Source organism: Aphelocoma coerulescens, chromosome 5 (assembly GCF_041296385.1).
Source record: "Aphelocoma coerulescens isolate FSJ_1873_10779 chromosome 5, UR_Acoe_1.0, whole genome shotgun sequence".
NCBI lineage: Eukaryota > Metazoa > Chordata > Aves > Passeriformes > Corvidae > Aphelocoma > Aphelocoma coerulescens.
The window spans coordinates 29992280-30012567 of NC_091019.1; the positions used below are offsets into that span (position 1 = coordinate 29992280).

Sequence of the window (20288 nt, forward strand, 5' to 3'; positions counted from 1 at the left end):
CCTGTTGCAGATCTCTCTGAGCTGTTGCAGCCTTGCCCTGTATGACTGGACTACAGCCCAAACCTGGTTGCTGGAGTACACAGCTTATCTTGCTCTTCATCTCCCTGGGGTTGCTCAGGTCTGGTGGCATTGGCATTGCCACCAGGCCTGAGCATTTTGGCATTGGTTGCTATGAGCAGGCAGGCAGAGGGCACAAGATGCTGTGGCATGCTTCAGTTGTTTCTGTACCATGGCACATCCTTTGCTTATCACTCTCCTCCATAGCAATGATGTTGCTAAGAGATGCCCATGCTCTCATGGGGCATTTTCTCAAAAGCTCTCTTGCAATCTTTTATAGACTTAAATCTACTGTTGTCTGTAATATTTCTTCTCCCTCAATCTTGTGCATTCTGCTGTCTTGTTTTCCTACCTTGCTCCAGTATCTTCTGTCTTGGCTTTCTATTTCTTACCTTTTGAGGTGAGTAATGTGATTTCTATGCAGTTCAGTCTGCCTCTTGTAGAGGGTGTTTGCCAGTCCTGGCTGGAGGCTTTCCCAGTCTTCTTCTGTTGCCCTCTTTCACTTCTGTCTCTAGTGGGGAAAGAAATCTAAAAATGATATGAATCCACTAGCCATTATGCCACTGGGTATCTGGAGTCTCCGTGTCTACAGATATATACTCTAAACTTTTCTTGGGAACTTTAGGTAAAGGTTCAAACAGTGAACTGTATAATCCTCCTCCAGAAGATAAGTGGGAGATAATGATGTTCCAGTAAGGGAGCTGGAAAAGGAACTCTCTCAGTTTAAAATGTAAACAGTTTCTGGTAGTGCTAAAATCAAGCAGTTGTATAAAAGGACTTTTTGAAAAACTCTGCTATTCTCATGCATCAGTTAAGCAGAAATATTCGTATGCATCTTAAATATGTATTTGTAGTGCTGATTACAATCTAACAACATATTAAAATTAATTTATTACTTCCAAAGAAGCTTTAAAACACAGGACTCCTTATGTTCCCAAGCATGCCAGAGCCTCTCTGTGGGATGCCAGTTGCCTGCAGTGAACTGCCCACGACTGTATCAATTACTTGATTTTTCAGTAGAATTTGGGCTGTGCTCTTCTGCTCTTCCAGCCTTCAAATCTTTGCAAGTGCAGAAGCAGGGCTTCAGTTGTTTGGTGTGCTACGTGCACTTTGGCTTCATGGTGCTTTAAAATTACCAGTTCTCAACACCCTGACACTCTGTCTATAATTACCTTGCTCAATATCATTAGCAGCCTGTGGGATGGCTGAGTTCACCTCAGGGCAACAGAGAGCTCCTTTGTTTGCCTGGCAGCAGGACTGAACAGAGAACGCCTGTAGAAGAGATACAGGGTTCACATGGCCACATGATCTTGGGCCACACCTGGGAAAAGAGGTGTTTACTGGCTCTACAGAATTCCTTTCTAAGTTACCATCAGAGAGCTTGCCTAACTAGAAAGGACATCTGCATTTTATGTTTTATATCCATCTGCAGTTGCTCATCTCACAAGCTGCTGCAAGCAGCACCACGCTGGCCTGTGTGTGGGGTGGGGGTGGAAGGGAAGCAGGTCAGGCAAGTGGCCACCGAAATGAACCATTCCTTTGTCCCTCGTGCTGATGTGCTCCTGTGTTTTGAGTGCAGTGCTTGTTCTTCTACTTGGCAAGAGCAGTTCCTGCTATCAGTAAACAAGATATAGTACCCACCAAAAGATGATACTCTCTCTTCCCTTTGTTTTGAGATTATTTGACTTGGATTTTGCTACATGATTATGCAGGGCAAATTATGATGATTTCCAGTAATCATCAAGTGTCCTGTTTGGTCCTTCTTCAGGGAAAATCAGTCACCTGTAGTGGGACTCTGAGTTGGATGGCAAGGAGAAAGACTTTTGCAATGGGACTTTGAGGCTTCTTTTGGATTCCGGTTGTTCAAGAGACAGGTCTTCCTGGCCAGCTACTCTCTCTATATATGCCACAGTGTATTGTTCACCTCAACAGTGCCCTGTGGAGAATCTGAGCTCTCCTGTTTGAGCTCCTTGCCCTGACTCCTAGAGAGCACAAACTAACCAGGCTGTTGTTCTCTCTTTGTGCAGCCGTCTTTTCTCTGGTGTGGCTGATGCGAAGTATCCAGACACGATTGCCTTGACCTTTGACCCCACCAACCAGTGGCTTTCCTGTGTATACAATGACCACAGCCTGTATGTGTGGGATGTCAAAGACCCGAAGAAAGTGGGCAAGGTGTACTCTGCTTTGTATCACTCTTCCTGTGTGTGGAACATTGAGGTATGTTGTCTGCAGACGCAGGTGTTGGATTGTGAGTTGCAGCTGAGAAAGTCATCAGACAAGCTGCCAAATTTGAATGCAAACACTTACTGTAGAGGGAAAGAATTGACTCAAATTTTCACCTGTGGTTGGTGTGTTTGCTACTGGGCCTGAGAACAGTTCTTTGGCTGCACTGCAACAGCTGACTGATTGTGTGAGATGCAGTGTGCTACTGAAAAAAAAATCTCACCATTAAAAGGTGAGAGGTGGGAGAAGAAGCAGAATTGAACAAAGCTGAATACAGAGCCTCCTTTTAGAAGATGCACAAGAGATTATTGCTGACCTCAAAAAAATTGCTTGAGATCTGTGGTGAGCAAGTGCTTCAAAAAACCACGAAACAGTGATAAAGTCTGAACTCTGGTCCTCAACATATTCACCAGAACATATGGAAATAGTCTCTCAAGTGTCTGTCATCTTCCTGTTTGTCTAGCTGGCTTTCCCTCAGAGGGACAGAGGGAAGAAAAGGAGGTATAGGAAACAGTGTAGTTGTTAATATGTTGAAATATGTCCAACGGTGGTCAGGAAAGGGGAAAGTGGAAAAAAAGTGGAAGAGGTTGAGAACTCTGTTATTATTTATTAATTGCATCTCACCCTTTCCTTCTGAATTATAAACAGACAGTAGTAGATGAAAGTTGCAAACAACAGCGCAAGGTGGTTACTGCATGGTCATTGTCTGGGATTTGAGGTGCCCTCTTTGAACAAAGGATACTGGCTTGTTGCATGCTTCTTAAGGAGGTTTTTCTGTGATCAGGGAAGCTCAGTGAACATTTTTTTGAAGGCAGTATGAAGCTCTGGTCTGCAAATAGGTTTTTATCAGAACTGTCTGGCTTTCACGTTTAGAAAACAGAAGACAACTCTTTTGTCTCATTTTGTTTTGAAATTTGCTACCAGTATCTAGAATGGCAGATGCCAGGCAGTATTATTCAGGGGTTGATTTTACCTGCCCTTAGATGTATCCAGAGGTGAAGGACAACAATCAGCCCTGCCTCCCCCCTGGTTCTTTCATCACCTGCTCCTCTGACAACACCATTCGTCTGTGGAACACTGAAAGCTCCAACATCCATGGCACAGCCCTGCACCGCAACATCCTCAGCAATGTAAGAACCTAGGTTTGGATCCCCTCCTTGTCCTTGGGGTTGCTCTTCTTCACACACAGGTATTCCCAAGTTAAGGCCCAAATTTCTTTGGATCTTCAAGTCAACACAGGTTTCTCTGTAAACTGAGCACAAATCTGGTTACATGTATGAACCTGAAGAAACACGAAAGGAGTGCTGGGTGGAAGGACAGTTTGTTTGAAACAGTCCTGGGGACTATTGCTGTTTTCATAAACTGCCCAAGGATTCATCAAGCTTAATCTCTTCCATAAGGGCCATATGCTTCAGGAGAGCTGGTTCTCTTTTTCTGCATCTCTGTGATGTGTAACCACTTTTAAGATTTGTTTGGAAAAGGTGCATTAAATGAAGCAGAGGTTTGGGAGAACTGAATGAAAAACAGCTTGCACTCACTTCATCTATATAAGAGGGAGCATAATCATAGAGAACAGTGATTACATATGGACATTTGCTTCAGATCATGGAAGATCTGTGGACACAGCAGCCCTGATCTCAGGAAGCAAGGGGAAAAAATTCTTGCTTTTTCTGTCACTTCTCAGACAGAGAAGTCTTCTGTCACTTCTCTGACTTAGATGATCCCTAGAAGTCTTTCAGATTCCTGCTGCTTGCCCTAATATGTTGTAATCACTAATCCCAGAGGTCATCAGTAGTGCAGGAGATGCTGTTAGTTTCTAGCTTGAGTCTTTTGAAACAGGTGATCGTGAGGTACAGCTGGAAACTTTCATCCTACAATATGAAGGTGCTTAGTGCTTGCTGCTAGCCAAGAGGTCCTACCAGTTACAGCATTATTGCCAATAAAATGTTTATGTTGGCCAGGAGCTCAGTTTCTAAGGCAGATGCTTTGCTTTAATATTTTGTAACTAGTAAATATTTCTGGGTGTATTATGTCCCCAGGACTTGATGAAAATCATCTATGTAGATGACAACACTCAGGTACTTCTGGACACTGATTACAACTCAGCAGGAAGTGCAGAGAAAGCTGATGCACAAGTGCTGGATACGAAGGTGGGGATACGCACTGTCTGTGTGAGTCCCAGCGGGGAGCACCTGGCCTCGGGGGACAGGATAGGCACACTCAGGTAATCCCATAAACCTTCTTATGCAGATTGCCGTCTGCTCAGACATGAGAATCAGAAACAGGTCTTGTTAATTTAATAAACATACTGAAATGAGCCATGTTGTATCTTAGAATATATGAGTTGCAGTCTCTGAAGGAAATGCTGAAGGTGGAAGCCCATGACTCTGAGATCCTATGTCTGGAATACTCCAAACCCGACACAGGTAAATGCAGTTGAGCTGATTCCCCTTTGCCTATGAATGTAATGTTGAGCAAGTCAGAATGTCCAACTATGGTATGTTAGAATTATCATGGTGAGCTACTCCTGAATTTCAGAGCAGGCTTGTAGTGTTGGGCCAGTAGGGCCAGCCTTTGAAAAAGTCTTCTTTCTCTTACTTTGTATTGGAATATTGTATGTTGAGATTGAAACTTTTTCTGTTTAGTATTATAATGTGAAATTCAGGAGTGTTACTTTGTGTCTGTCTATGCAGTTAGCTACAATATAATGTTTTGTCCCTAAGATGACTTGGGAAGCTGTTTTAAAAATGACTTTTTAAATCATGATCTTGCAATCTTTTTAACTTTCTGACAGGTTTAAAGCTCTTAGCCTCAGCCAGTCGGGATAGATTGATTCATGTCTTGGATGCTGGGAAGGACTATAGCCTGCAGCAAACCCTGGATGAACATTCTTCTTCCATCACTGCAGTGAAGTTTGCAGGTAGAAAATTATGGCCTCCCTCCAAAGCTGGGTTTGAGCACTGCTGTTATCCCGTTGTGTCTGTAAAATAATTTCAGCTACTTAAATACTGGGCTAGGTCAATTTGAAGCTGCAGCTGGGGTTTTTTTTTTGGTCATCTTTTTTAGTTGCAGTCCTAAAAGAAGGTGATACTTACCTTCTTTTCTGGTTTTGCTTTCTTTTCCTCTCCTTCTTCCTCCCAGAAAAAACCTCTCCTGAAAGTCCTCAGCATTTCTTTGGAAAACTGTTTTCTGTAATTATTTACTCCCTTTAACTAATTTCAGAGGACTACATGTTGCTCTTATTTAGGAGAACTGTGAACAGTTGTCCAAAAAAAATCCCCAAACACACCAAAAAAAAGTTTTGAGTAAAGTAAATTTGTCATTGCAAACCACTGTAAGAGTTTGCATTCCTGGTAATGGAGCACATTTTATCCCCAGCACCCAGTTGCTACTGATGGTCAGATACCAGTTGGGAACAGCAAGAGTTGGCTGCTCTGTCAGGAAAAGCCAGTAGTCAGGAGTGACAGGAAGGCAGGCAAAGGTAGTGGCCTTTTCCACTGGTAGTGGGAAAGTACCACAGGACATGAACAGGAACAGATCAAGTCCAGTGGCGGTAACTAGGTACAGCCAGTAGTCCAGGTCACCAGACAAATCCATAGTGATAAGACTATGAATTCAAGCAATTCAAGGTCTTGATCAGTCTGGAGTGGTCAGGGACAGCTACAGTTCAGTGCCTGCCAGGCAAGTTCATAGCAGCAAGGCAAGATGGAGTTCAGGTCAGGAAGGTGAGTCCATGGGCTGGGTCAGGATTCAGATCATTGGGGGTATGTGTCCAGGCACAGCTGTGGCTGCAATGCTGCTGCAGCGTAGCTCAGTTGGGGCTCAAGGATGAGAACCTCAGCTTTAAAACTGCTCCTGAGTGAAGGGATTCACTGAAGCTTCACAGCACGGGCTCCCCAAAGCAACTGTGTGACTTTTTCAAGTTTTTTTCTGGAGGAGCTCCAAGGCCAGCAAAAGTTGCTCTGACAGATCTGTCATATCAGTGAGCTGGCCTTAAATGCAGCCAGCTGACTTCCTGGGAGATGAGGGAAGTGGGCTCAAGGCCTGGCAGCTAAAGCCTTTGTGCTGGTCTATGAGCCAAGTGCAGGCATGCTCTAAGTGGGTGCAGTCCAAGGGCCTGTGTGATGTTGGATGCATTGTCACTACTTAGAGTTTTATCAGGTGTTGCTTTGCTGAAGGAGCTGATTGGTTACATAAGAGTCCTAAGGGAAGAAGGGAAGCCTGCCCCTGCAGTTAGATAGGGCAGCAAGAAACATGTGACCAAGTCTAAGGTCTGAAAAGTGCCTATTGCTTCTACAGAGTGTGCATGTGCCATGTTGCCACAGAGTGCTGTGGCACACAAAGGTATGAGCATATTGGTGAGGGAGAAGACAGAATTACATCCTAATCTGTCCTGTAAAGTCTCTGTGTTAAGGCCTCATGCACTCTGAGCGTAAAAGACAAACGTCCCTGAGAAGGGGCTTCTGTTTTGCTGCTTGGGGAGGAGTCAGTCTTAGCTAATCAGGACTGGAATAAATGAGCAGTGGTATAAATTGAAACATTTCCTCCACCTTGTGTATGTGTTTATCTTTTGTCTCCTGCCTCTTCTCTCCAGCCAACGATGGGAAAGTGAGAATGATAAGCTGTGGGGCGGACAAGAGCATCTATTTCCGCACTGCACAAAAGGTAACCTTATCACAGCTTTTTGTACAGCTCTAATTTATAATCTCTCCACAAAGGAGTTACTTCAAAGAATGATATCAGAATTTCTGTATGAGCTTGTTGCTATTTCAGCCTCAGTGCCTCCTGCTGACTCGATAGAAGAGATTACATTCAGAGAACTAGTTCTGTGAAGCACACAGCTACTCCCAGCCTGACCTCTCCCAGCAAGATGTGAAACACAGAACTGTTAGGATATCTGCTTTTCTTTCACTGCCAGACCTATTGTGAGGACTGGTGAAAGAGTATGTGCTGGAGGGAAGAGTTCCATGTGCCTCCAGTCTCATCTGTTCCCAGCAGCTCCCTGGGAAGGATTGTTTTGTGCTGGCTGCGTGAGAAGACTCATCTGGATTTGCTTGTTTTTAAAAATGGATTAACTACTTGATTTTGACACAGTTTTATCCGTGTGTTTAGACAGGAGAAGGGGTCCAGTTTACCCGAACACATCACATTGTTAGGAAGACCACACTTTATGACATGGATGTGGACCCCAGCTGGAAATACGCAGCTATTGGATGCCAGGATCGTAACATAAGGTTAGTTTCCTTCTCATCTTGAAAATATTTTTGCAGTCATAAACAAGGTAGCCCCATCTCCATCATTATTCCTCTAAGTTCTTTGATACAGCATTTTCAGACAGATCTGAGGCACTGTGAGGTTGAACTCTGCCTTTCCCCTCACTGATAAAAAGCTGTGTGCAATGCCCATGGGACTCTTGGCTTCTCATTGCAAAGGTTTTCTACTGGGAGAGCAAGTGTGCCTTCCTTGGCACATCATTGAGCTGTGGGGCAAGAACTTCTGCACTGTGGTAATTTTGGTTTTGAAGGTACTTAGTGAAAAGCTGTGAGGTCCTGTGGAATACCTGGGATTGTGGGAACCTAAAACTAATTTAAATGTGACTGTCATTGAACAAGTGGAGTCTGTTCTCTGTTCCTTTTTTATCCATTTCTCCAATCAGTCTGAATGAAAGCAAAGGAGTCTCTCTGTAGTTGTGTGTCTCCTATTATAGCTGTATGAGATGGTACGAGTTTTGGTCATAGCTAAATATCACTACTGGATGTGATTTGGTTTTGTATTCTAACATAAATAAAGTGTCTTGCTGTCTTTGATCTAGTACAAAGGAGGCCAGGTATTTTTACAGCAGTGAGGACTGACTGATTATTGGCTTGGGAATAAATCATCAATTTTAATTCAGATGATCTTCCTCTGCCTTACTTTTGAGGTTGTTTCTTGAACCATTTAACTGATTGGTGATAATACTTCATGGAGATAATTTCTCCACTTCCTGTAGCTTGGCCCTGTTTCCTGTATTTTATGTAGAATGAGGAACAGGGAGAGAAAAGGATCCTGGTGACAAGAGCCCCAGAGCAGTACCTGGGCAAAAATGAGCCATGTTATCTTATGTCACTCCCTCAGGGTTTTCAACATAAGCAGTGGGAAGCAGAAGAAGCTTTACAAGGGATCCCAAGGTGAAGATGGCACCCTTATCAAAGTAAGCTGTTTTCTTTTCCTTCCATTTTCAGGTTTTTTTCAGCTTCTCTGAATGCAGCTCAGGGGCAAGAAAATGAAATACAAATCTGAATACAGTAATTTCTTTTTTTTTTTTGCTTGCTCCATACTCTGTCCTTTACCCTGCTGCTGCTTCCTTCTATTTCCACCCTTAAGGGCTGGTAATGTATTTGGGTTTCATGAGGCTAAAACAGGAAAAGAGTCAATGAATGCTGAAGCTGATGTATGATTTTTCTCTCTGTCCTGTTTCTGAAGTCACTGGACCATGCTGTAAAAACAAGTGGAACTGCACCAATATCTGTCAGGAGATGGTTTAATCCATTTAATTTGATATTTTACTTTCTACTCCAGAGACCTCATTCTGGGTTTCTTGACTGGTTTTGTTAGTGGAATTAGTTAGTTTTGTTAGTTAGTTTTTAAAGTGGAAATGCCTGTTGATCAGTGTTTGTGAAGTGGATTTCAGAGGGCAAATACAAGGGAAACTCTTTGAGTTGATAAAATTAAATAGCATCTGCCCTGAAAAGCTTGGGTCTTGGAGTTCTGGACAAGCCTGGTACTGCTTAGAGAGCATCTGTTGATGTTTTCTACCTGCTGAGAGCATCCAGGCCTTGGGCCAGCGTAGCGTGCCTGTTTCTGCCACTATCCAGGGCTTACCCTGGTAAATCTGATGTGTGCAAGATTCACAGTTGAGTGGAAGAACTGCATTCTTGTCGATCTATAAAGAGGGAAAACCAGTTGACAAAATCAAAATATCTCTCAGGTTAAGTTGCCAAACAAGCTTCTTCATTGTATTTTTATTTTTCACTGATAATTTTTCTACTGCTATAATGCAGTAGTATTATTATTAGGGCCTGGAATGAATGTCCTTTGAGGAGCAGCTGAGGACATTGGGCTTACCTGGTTTGGAGAGGAAGAGGCTGAAGGGTGACCACATTGCTCTCTACCGCTTCCTGAGGAGGGGACACAGAGAGGGAGGTGCTGAGCTCTTCTCCCTGGGATCCAGTGACAAGATATATGGAAATGGTTCAAATTTGCAGTGGGGAGGTTTAGTCTGGACATTAGGAAGCATTTCTTTCCTGAGAGTTTGGTAAAACACTGGAACAGATGTCCTGGAGAGGTGGTCAATGCCCCAAGCCTGAGAGTGTTGAAGATGCATTTGATCAATGCACTTAATAACAAGCTTTAATTTGGTCAACTCTGAATTGGTCAGGCAAGAATAGATGATAGTTGTAGTTCCCTTCTAGCTGAAATTATTGATGGGTGTAAATAACTGGGTAAAAAGGGAGGGGAAAACAAACAATTTTGTTTAGTGTCAGTTCTTCTGTTTTACAGGGAATGAAAAATTCTTTCTCTTTGCCTATTATAATTCCTACAAATTTTTTATAAGCCAGAGTAAAGAAAATGAAAAATTGATGCTACACTTTAAATTGCTGATAAGCTTAGGTGCTTGATTAGATCTTTCTCAGACAAGAAACCATGAAATGTTCTGAGAGCTGGATTTTTTATTTTTAATATCCTTTTTGGTGTTGTGTTTTTTTTTTTTTTTTTAATGTGTATCTCAATTACTTTTACTGTTGCTTTGCTCATTTTTAAGACAATTATGTAACCAAGGGATTATGGTTGTCTCTGGAATTTAAACTTCCTTGGCATGTTATTCTGAGATCATAATACACATTGCAGTTTAATGAGTAGAACCCAAACAGTGATGCTGGAAGCAAACATCAACAAAATAAACATAAGGAACCAGAAGAATTACCATTATTTAAATACCATGTCTCCCTTGAAAAACAGTTTTCCCTCTCAGGTCCTTAAAACTCTATAAAAGACAGAGCAGGACATTGGGTGACAGTAACTGTATTTGCTGTGTAGTGCTGCTTTAGACCTGGTCAGGCATTTTCAGGGGATTTTCTATTTGATCCAAGATAAAGCAACAAATAGGTGTGTATGAAAAAGCACACAATGAACAAAATAGCTGAAAAATGGGAGTTGCAAATGTTGGAGTTGTGACAGCATCATTATCAGTGTTTCTTGGCAGTGTTGAGTTCTTTTTTGCTTTCTCTCCTGAAGACTTGAATCCTGTAATATTTCACTTAACTCTGTCAGCTGGGATTTTTTTTTTCTTTTTTTATGGTGTGTGTGTTTTGGGGTTGGGGGTGTTCTTGTTGTTTTGTTTTGATTTTAACATAGAAGAAAGTAAGACCCCAATGGTTAGAAGAAAGTAGGAGAGAGGTAGAAGTCTGTCCACTGGTGGCAATGCCTTCACAGTCATGAAGGCATTTAATTTAAGTGCCTTCAGTCTCTGATGAGGTTGGAGAGACTCCTAAAAGTGTAGTCAGGATTAGGTAGGAGATTTGTCCTGGAATGCTGGATAGGTTGGTACTCAGTTGGAATCCTGTGGGCGCTACTTGGATTTTATTCTGACTGTCTTGGGTGTTCTGGACTATTTTCATGTAGTTTGAAGGTAGTTTCTCACCAGATCTTTGCATTCCTCTTGTCTCCTAAACCAGGTGCAAACAGACCCTTCTGGTCTTTACATTGCAACCAGTTGTTCTGACAAGAACCTCTCCATCTTTGATTTCTATTCTGGCGAGTGTGTTGCAACCATGTATGGACACTCAGGTAAGGCTTGTAAACTTCTGGAAATGCATTTTTTTCTGCTGACTATATAGTAGGGTCTGATACTAGTCAAAGCTTTCTGAAGATTCCTCCCCCCCAGAAGTTTACCTAATCGGTATTTTTGAGTAGGTTGTAGTTGGATGTAGTCGGATGAAATTGTAATAGCCTATTTTATTGCAAGTTCAATTTTTGCATTTTGCACACAAGTGCACACACACACACAAATGTCAGGCCATGTATTTATTTACACCGTTTTTCTAATAGCCTATAAGGTAGTCTGTGTTTTTTCCAGTGTACTCAGTTTCATTATGATATACCCTCAGCTCCTACCATGCAGGAGCTATTCTATTATAGGCAAAAGGAGAATTCAGTCTTCATGTATATTTTGCCATGGGGTACCCTTCCTATGTCAAGCCTAGATTCTTGGTTAAATGGTTATGGTAACTGGGGCATATTGATCTGTGAAGTGTGAATTACTGAATATAGCTAGCCTATTTGGCTAAGGATCTCTTCTGTCCATTTCAATAATTCAGGGAAGATTGGTTTTTTTGTGCTTTACTTCACACAGAGATTGTAACTGGGATGAAATTCAGTAATGACTGCAAACATCTGATCTCTGTTTCTGGTGACAGGTAAGAGGTTTTGCTTGTTTGTAATACTGGCTCATGCCATCTCATACTGGATTTAGGATGTCCTTAAGAAAGGTAAATTTTTTTTTTTAGGGATGTTTTATGAATTCCAAATAAATCTGATAGCTTTCTGAATCCTAAATGTGTGTTGTTGGCAAAGCTCACAGTTTATGTTATGAAATACCCATGTGAAGTATTTTCCTTTTCTGAGTGTAAATACTATTCTCTGCTGGAAAGGGGACAGAGATGTGACCTATTTCCTGACCAGCCTTCAGGTCTGTAATATAAGGCATCTTGTGCTATTTTTGCTAGTAGTGCCAAAACTTTTTCTTGCACTACTCCTGTTGATGAGGTTTCACCAGGTGAAAGAGCTTGTTTAGCAGCAAAAGGGACAGGCCTGTCCCCGCTTTTTGATCCTGTCCATATGGCCCTCTTCCCGCTCCCCTGAGTCAGCAGTGGTACAGCTGACCCCTCATTCAGCTGATTCAGGTCACTACATCACTACTCCCCTGAGATGAGTTTCTGCACATTTAGTGAGCTAAATCAGTTCACCAAAAGCTTAAGTAATCACCAGACTGAGCCCAAGGAAAAAAGGAGAATATGTGCCTAGTATGATGATTGTACAGGTGAGTGGAGCCACTATTTCTGGAATCAGTGAATGCTTAAATCAGCTGAACTGGATAAAATTTTTCTTTTGAGAAAGATGGTTCCTGGGGTGCTATTGCAAGTTCAGAGCAACCCAGATTCTCCCTCTCTCTCTCTCTCTCTCTCTCTCTTTTTTTTTAAATTAATAAAACACAACTGAATTGGAAAGAGGGTTTTAGAGGGTGAGTTGTTACAGAACATACAATATATCACATGAAATCTCATCAGTTGGTTGTTTCTGTCTTTCAGTGGTAAACAAATTATTTAGTTTTCCTCTTTCTTTTCCTTTCATGTGGTTAAATAGTTTAGGGAAAAAAGTTGCAGGAGAGAGAGTCCTTTTGTTGTGAACTTCTGACAAATTCCAGAAACATAGAAGGTTTGAAATCCCCAGTGATCCTTGTGATTTAGTGCAACATTCTTTTGTTGACATTTCCATGAGAAAAAGGGTAATTTTCTTCACTAAGGGTATGCAGGAGGTGGATGAGAAGTGAGGAAAGGATGCATGAAGAAGTCTGCTATAAAGAGATGAGAAAGCATCTTTTTCAAAGGAGAACAGGGAAAATAGTCTGTTCACACACAGCATCATGTGCAAAGAATAGAGCTGAGAATAGAAAGAAAAACAGAGATGAGAAAGGACACAAGGACTGTGAGATTCCTGTGAGAAAAGTAAGAAAAAACAAAACAAAACCCCCTCCCCAACCCCAGCAAAAGAAGGGGTAGGTGTGTGCTTGCTTCTGTAGAGTTTGTGTTGAGTGCAGGTTGTTTGCTGCTTGTCTTTAGGTTTGATAACTGGGGGCGTGGGATAAACGAACAAGCCAGATTTGCTTTCAGAATTTTGTTTCCTCCATTTCACTACCTTTTCAGCAGCAGATGATGGTTGCTGTTACTTGCAGAGAGCTGCTCCTTGAGGGGAAACAGCTGGCTGCCCTGGGTTGCCATGGTTCCCAGACACAGTGCCTCAGCCCTTTCTCCTGGTTGAAAAGCTCCAGTGGGAGGATGACACTGTGTTCACAGGCAATGGGAAGTGTCTCTGTGTGATTTCAGTAGCTGGGAGTGGTGCTCCTGAGCATGGCACTGGGGACAAGAAGGGAAGTTTTAGTTTTGGTCTAAAATCTCCACAGACTGCAGATAGGGGTTTATGGGCTTTTTAGGTGTGATATGGTTAAAACCTTTTAAATTGTTTCCTCATGAGAGAAAAAAATGAAGAACATTCAGGTATTCAGTATCCTAGCACTTTTGACATTTGCCTCAGGTCAGGGAGACCAAAGTTCATGGTCGTTGTTCAAAATGGCAAAGCAAATTAATGTTTACATGCTATCAAGAAAAGAGGGAAAAGTCAGTAGTTGAAAAATCTTCTGTGTATTGGAGTACTGGCACTGATGGGTCCTGAATTAAATCCTCTTTGGATTCCAAAGCAGGGTGCAGGATTTTATAAGTGATAGCCAAAACACCATCTCTGTTTCTACATCAGTGTAGGTATACCCAGCTAGACAGGAAAGATGACTGAGATGAAAAGAATTAGTTAGCACTAGGGTCAAATTTCAAAGACAATGCTGGTCATTTTACTTTCTAGTAGCTGAACATGAGATATGGTATTCTTTAATGTGATGAGGAATATATTTTTTTAAGCTGAATTTCTGAAGAAGTTCATGAAATGAGACCACACTGTTGGTTTCCTTCTCTTAAATGCTTTTGAATCTGTTGACCAAACTCAGTCAAATTTCACAGAACATTCTGAATTGGAAGGGGCCCACAAGGATCATCAAATCCAGCTCTTAAGTGAATGGCCCATACAGGGATTGAATTTATAGCCTTGGTGTTATTAGCACTGTGCTCTGACGTGCTGAGCTAATGGCTGTGTAAATTCTGTGCAAGTGTCCTGTATGGAGTCCCAAGTAAAATATTAGGAGCACCCTGACTGCAAAAAGTACTGCCACATGAGCTTAACTGTTATTACAGTGCAGAGATTCCATGGGATGGTGGGCATTAGGAAGGCCTTGCCTTTGCGGGGGTAGTGGCAGTCAGAGACTTCATCCACTGGTAGAGGATGCAAGGGACATCTGTAGGCTCCACTTACCCTGCCACTTACCACCATGGAGGGACTTGTTACAGCATTTCTTTCAGCAGCTAGTCAAATAAAGGTATGGGATCAGAGATAGGTCTGTGCAAATATCTCTGCAGTTGCTCTCGCTCATAGGGAGTCTTTGACAGGCAGGTTCAACCCTTTTGTCATGAGGCTTGTGATGGGATTGAGTTTTTTTGAAGCTGTTTCTGCATGTATCTCTCTGCTGCAGACAGAAGGGGTCTTGTTTGTCTCTGCAGTGGGAATTAGTACCAATAAACTTAACTTGAGACTTGGTGCCAGCCTGACCTTTCCCTCTTTCAGCTGCATCTTCATCTGGCGTCTGAGCTCAGAGATGACCATCAACATGCGGCAGCGACTGTCTGACATGAAACAGAGAGGGAAGCAGGCGGAGAAGTCTCCTCCTCACAAGGCAGCTGGACTCATGAGGTGAGCAGAGCAGACTGAGAAGAGATGGCTGGCTTTGTAGGGTGGAATGTGAAAGAGGGGCACTGAGATTCAATGTAAGGTTTTTGCTGTCTTCACTGATAGTGTCTTCCAAAAGTTCTCGTATTCCTCTGTTGAATTTGGGTTTTGTACCCCTCTTCTTTGGATATAGAAACCAGACTGGGATCTTCAGACAGACTTAGTGTGCTTCACTAATTACAATATGTATGCAGTGCCTCTTGTGCCTTAATTTAATTTAATCATGCGGTCAGAAATTTTAATAAGCAGTTCACCTAGGAATAGTGAGGATGGTACACAGAATCCTACCAGGGAAGCTGTGATCCTTCATGAATAAAGTTCTCTAGATCTAAGCTTCATGCAATTTAAAGGCTGTTTTCTGCAGTGTCAGTACTGAAGTACAACTGTGAGCTGTATGAATTGGCTATGTTGATCATAATTCTAAAACATTCCTTACAGTTTTGCTGTTTCTTTGTTAACTATTTTCTGGAGGCTTTGTAAAAACCCAGCTAAAATAATTATAATATGAATAATAAACACAAAAATAATTTAAATAGAAAAAGCTCTTGCTAGCTAAATAATATTATTTTTTGCTTGGTAAACAATGTATCTAAAAACAAATTACTGCAGCCTACAAGCTAAATAGATCTAAATTTATCTGGTGACCTTTCTTTAAAAAGTAGTGCTTCTGTTTTTAAACAGAACAAGAGTGACAGGCCATTTTTGATTATTAGTGTAATGTGTTTGGTTTCTCTGTAGTTTGTAAGTAACTGAGACTAGTTGGACTGTAAGCAATGCAGGGGAGAGTCCTGACCAAAATGATATGAGATCACAGTGGGGGAAAAAAGGATAAACACAGATTTTTTTTGTTGTTGTTCCTATGTCCCAAATGACTACAAATGGAGTTCTGGATATAAAAGTACTCAAAGCGTTAGAGGATTTACCACACTGGTTGTTGAGTATCACGAGGACTTTTCCACCCCCTTTGGGAGCAAGCAATGTTGTAACAAGTCTGTCTGCATAGTTTTGTTTTGGAAAGTCTTGATCTGCTCATTCTTGAAATGAGTCTTGTCTAGTAAGTGCTTTTGGTAACGATGCTGGGAAAACTCAGGAAGCCTTTTTTCTACATAAAGTTCTGGATCTGTCAAGCAATGTGCTTTTTATAGCAGTCTCTCCATTATTCCAGCAGCTGCAGCTTTACCCTACCACAGCTCAGCCTGTGACAGATAATCCCAGTCCTGTTCCACGTGAGGTGATACTTGTTTCCATCACAGACGCTTGCTGAAGGGCGGTGCTAGAGCCACGCCAAGCCCAGAACTTTATTAAACTTGTTTGGTAGCCTCTTTGCAAGCCTTGAATCTGCTTGTCAGCTTTGAAAGCTTGTTTTCAGTTTTGATTGTCCTCTGTGGTAACTGGAGATCAGCAAAGACATAACTTCAGAGCATTTTGGATTGGTACTGACAATGGAAGAAGAGCCTGTTGGACCAGCATTATTGAGGTGGGAGAAGGAAAACTAATGAACTTGAGTGAGATTTATTTTCTAGGTGCCCTGTATCTGTTCTGATTGTTTCCAGAGCCTGTCTGTGTAGGTTGCAGTAGAGAGTTGAGTTGCAACTTGTGGTGTAAAGTTGTTGTCTCAAAAGACTGGCAGTAGTATGAGAGAGTTCCCTGCCTGGTGATAATTAATTTGTTCTACTAGATCTTCTTTAGAACAGTATTGCTAGAATTTGGTGGGGGAAGTAACACTTTCTGCTAGTTCCATGGTATGAGTGTATTACAGATGAATAATCAAAATAATACTGGGGTAACAAAATTGATCTGAGGAGGCAGTGGGAGATGAAGATTTCCAATTCAGGACAGTGCTTTCTATCCAGTTGCAACTGTCAGGGCAGGAACTGACCCAGGTGAGTAACATGAGCAGTGTAAACACACACAAGGTGCCTTTTTGGGTAAAACCAGTGCTTCACAAAGCCCAGTATTCTGCCTGTGATCGTAGCAGTGGAAGATGCTGTTTAGCGAGACACTCTGTGAGCCTTGCTGTATGGTCCTTTGTGGTCCATTTGCCTCATGCTCCTTTGTTACATCAGGATCAGGGATGTTAGGAGGTACATCTCTACGTGTTCCCTTTACTATCTGGTCATGGACCATTGTCCATTGAGTTTGTATAAATTCTTTTTGAACTTCATAATATTGCCTGCCTCTGCAGCCTTCTTTGGTGGCAAGTTCCTGGAGTTCACTGCTCTCTGTGGAAAGGACTTTTTTTGTCTCTGTTAAAACACATTCCTACTAGTTTTATTGAAAGTCCTGTGATTCTGAATATTGTGATCTTTTGTTCTGCTGCCAGCTATTGGTAGTGCCCATGGTTTTGTAAACCTTTTTCATAACCTCTCTTCATCCAACCTGTTCTTTGAACTGAAGAGCTTCAGCATTTTCAGTCCCTCCAAAAATTTTAGAGACTAAAGTTTCTCCTCTGAATGATTTCTCTGACTCACCTTTATGGGATATTGTATTATCTTAGAACTGCTCTGATCTATATGACCCACAGTTCTCCATATTGTGCCTGAGAGCCTTTGAGTTCTGCTTCTGGTTGTGGTCATTGCATATGTGTGCTTTTTTTCTGAACATGAGGAGCTTTGATAGTTGATGATAACAGAACTTGTACTCAGCTGATATTGCTGGTACATTTTGGCTTTAAGGCTTTTATATTTTCAGTGAAGGGATCATGTAAAGGCCATTTAGCAGGGTTTTGGTTTTGGTCCAAGTATGCATTTATAGTTTAGAAAAGCTTGTCTCAAGTTTTAAACTGATTTTTACTGTGGAATGTTTGCAAGGCTTATAGTAATTTTTTATCTGGGCATTTATATTTTTTCATATTAATTTTAAAAATCACTGTATCTGTAGCTTTCCTTGACTCTCTATTATAAATAGCAGGAGATAAAAATGCTATGCAAATTAAATTGCATAAAAGTTATATATGTATGCTGAAGAAGTACGGTGTGCTGTCAGATATATTTGGAAAGAAGAGCTCCTTATCAAATTCTCAGTCGGTCTTGTCCAGTCCAGGAAAGCTGCCTTGTTCCCCGAGGCAGGCTTTTGATGCCTTGTCAGAAATGGTGCTTCAGTCTGTGATGAACTACTGCAATTATAACACTAGGTGAACTCTGAAGTCAGTGGACTGTGATCTTTCTGTGGGGAAAAACAGAATAACTCCTTTTAAAACACTTCAACATTTGAGGGGGAAGCAGGAGGACATAATCTGCCAGTGATACCTACCACACAGGATGTTACAGTTTCATAAATACATCCCTAAAGCTGAGGGTTTAAGTAGCACAAGATCAGAGTAGGAATGCTGACAACATACCTCTTTAAATGGATAGTTGTCATTCTTGTCTGCTTTGTTTTGTTTTGAGAAAACAAAACAGGGTTGGATTCAGGTCATACAAAATAATACAGAGTACTTATTATCAGATGTCTTAATACTAGAACTCCATAATGACATCTGGTGCTTTTAAGTCTATACCATGTCCTGAAGACTTTCTAATTTAAGGTCCTTCCCTGCCATTCACCCTGTACTGCCTGACCCTTCAAAAACTGGGAGCTGAAGGGCAACTGATGCTGCTGCCCCATATAGAACAAGATCCAGCTTGTAGTGAGCTGGGAGTTTGCATCTTCTTCCTGGCAACTAACAATAGAACAGGGGAAAATGATGTCAAGCTCTTTCCCTTTCAAGGGAAATTCATGTTGAAAATTAGGAAAAATTTCTTCACTGAAAGAGTCATTAAGCATTGGAACAGGGTCCCAAGGGAAAATCGTTGAGTCACCACCCCTGGAAGTGTTAATAAATGAATAGACATAACACTTCATGATATGGTTTAGTGGGCATGGTGATATTCAGTCAGATGTTGGACTTCATGATCTTGAAGGTCTTTTCAACCTTAATGATTCTATGATTCTATGATGCTAGAATGGGATCATTCCTCAACAAAGAAGATGAGCAAGTACAATTAAAACACTTACTCTGAGTCACATGTATCATGAGAATTGGACATGTCTGTACATGCTGTTCTGGAATAGCTACTCTGAAACATTCATTCTCATATAATGATGCTTTGGGGTTTGGCTCTCAGCAAGAATTCAGCAAACCCCAGAAGTCTTACTCCTTAATTTTCAAAATGCTCTCATGTGGTGCTTATTTGGAAACAGCTTCTGGGCTTGAAAACTCACTGTACATTACACCGACTCCCATCTAAGCATGAAAAAGAACTGAGGAAGAGTATTGAGGAGATGTGTGCAGCAGGGGACTTAGGAGAAAATCCAAAGTACATGGGGGAAGGCAGGGAAAGAAAGGAGAAATAGTGAAGTCTGAATTGAAGGATTGACTTGGGCAAGAACAACAGTTAAAACACTCAAGATCTTGTGAGCCTAGTTTTCATTTCAGGAGTATCTCAGTTTCAAGTCAGTGGGCCTAGGATCATTTTGAAAATATCATTCATTCATCTGTCTCCCTTCAAGTTACAGAACTGAGTTTGAAAAGCATACCTGAGTTGTAAAAAGAAGGATGTGGAAGAGGAGCGAGAATTTTTGCTGGTATAATGCAAGATAACCTTATGTGTATCAAATACGTTACTTCCTAACTTGTTTATCACTTCCTGTGAGGTATGAATAAACACCCATCTGACTTCCAAAATATGTTTTGCATTCTCTTACTCTGCTGCTTTAAGGATACTAGAACATACCTTTTCCCCCCTCACTAATGTTTTCAGTCACTATCTGATGGACAGGGGCCATCTTTCTATATGTAACATAAAAGACATGGATAGCAATCCTCCCTTCTCCATTTATGCCAATGACAGTACCCATAGGAGCTTGGCAAGCACATAATCTTGCCTCGCCATACCACCTCATTGTTGTGAGGTATTCAACCAGCTAGATGTTTACAGGTCTAATAATCCAGCCCTTCTGTCTCAATAAACTCCTCAAACAACCATGATGAATACAAGCAGATGGATGCTATCAAAGTTACTGATACAAAGTTAATATTGCCTACCATGAATAAACATAATTAATATATGTCATAGGATGAAACATGGCATAATCTCAAACATACTGTGGTGCTTGGGCTTTGTTGGGATTCCCCTGCTTAGACACAGGAACCTGAGAGTGACAAGATGGGCATACAAGAAGACAATAGAAAAGATGAAGAGACTGACAAACTCAAATGTCAAAAGTAGACGTGGATGACCAAAACGAAACTTTTTCACTTGAGAACTCTGCAGGCTACAATCACTTTCACTTTTTTTTGCCAGAACACTTCAAAGCTCATCTGAAATTATTGGGTAGTTATTACTCCTAAAAAAATGGAAATTAATGTTCTGCCACTACAC

General features: G+C 41.4%; 1 protein-coding gene across 4 annotated transcripts in view; it reads left to right on the top strand.

Annotated features, from left to right (window-relative positions):
• Positions 1 to 20288, top strand: part of MAPKBP1 (mitogen-activated protein kinase binding protein 1) — a 102854-nt gene that overhangs the window by 62460 nt on the left and 20106 nt on the right. For all 4 annotated transcript variants that reach the window (XM_069017399.1, XM_069017400.1, XM_069017402.1 and 1 more), the window contains exons 10-20: positions 2085 to 2274; positions 3264 to 3410; positions 4320 to 4504; positions 4615 to 4706; positions 5075 to 5200; positions 6875 to 6945; positions 7393 to 7514; positions 8395 to 8470; positions 10995 to 11106; positions 11672 to 11735; positions 14764 to 14889. In XM_069017399.1, the coding sequence (XP_068873500.1) occupies positions 2085 to 2274; positions 3264 to 3410; positions 4320 to 4504; positions 4615 to 4706; positions 5075 to 5200; positions 6875 to 6945; positions 7393 to 7514; positions 8395 to 8470; positions 10995 to 11106; positions 11672 to 11735; positions 14764 to 14889 (1311 nt within the window). The remainder of the gene's footprint in view (positions 1 to 2084; positions 2275 to 3263; positions 3411 to 4319; positions 4505 to 4614; positions 4707 to 5074; positions 5201 to 6874; positions 6946 to 7392; positions 7515 to 8394; positions 8471 to 10994; positions 11107 to 11671; positions 11736 to 14763; positions 14890 to 20288) is intronic.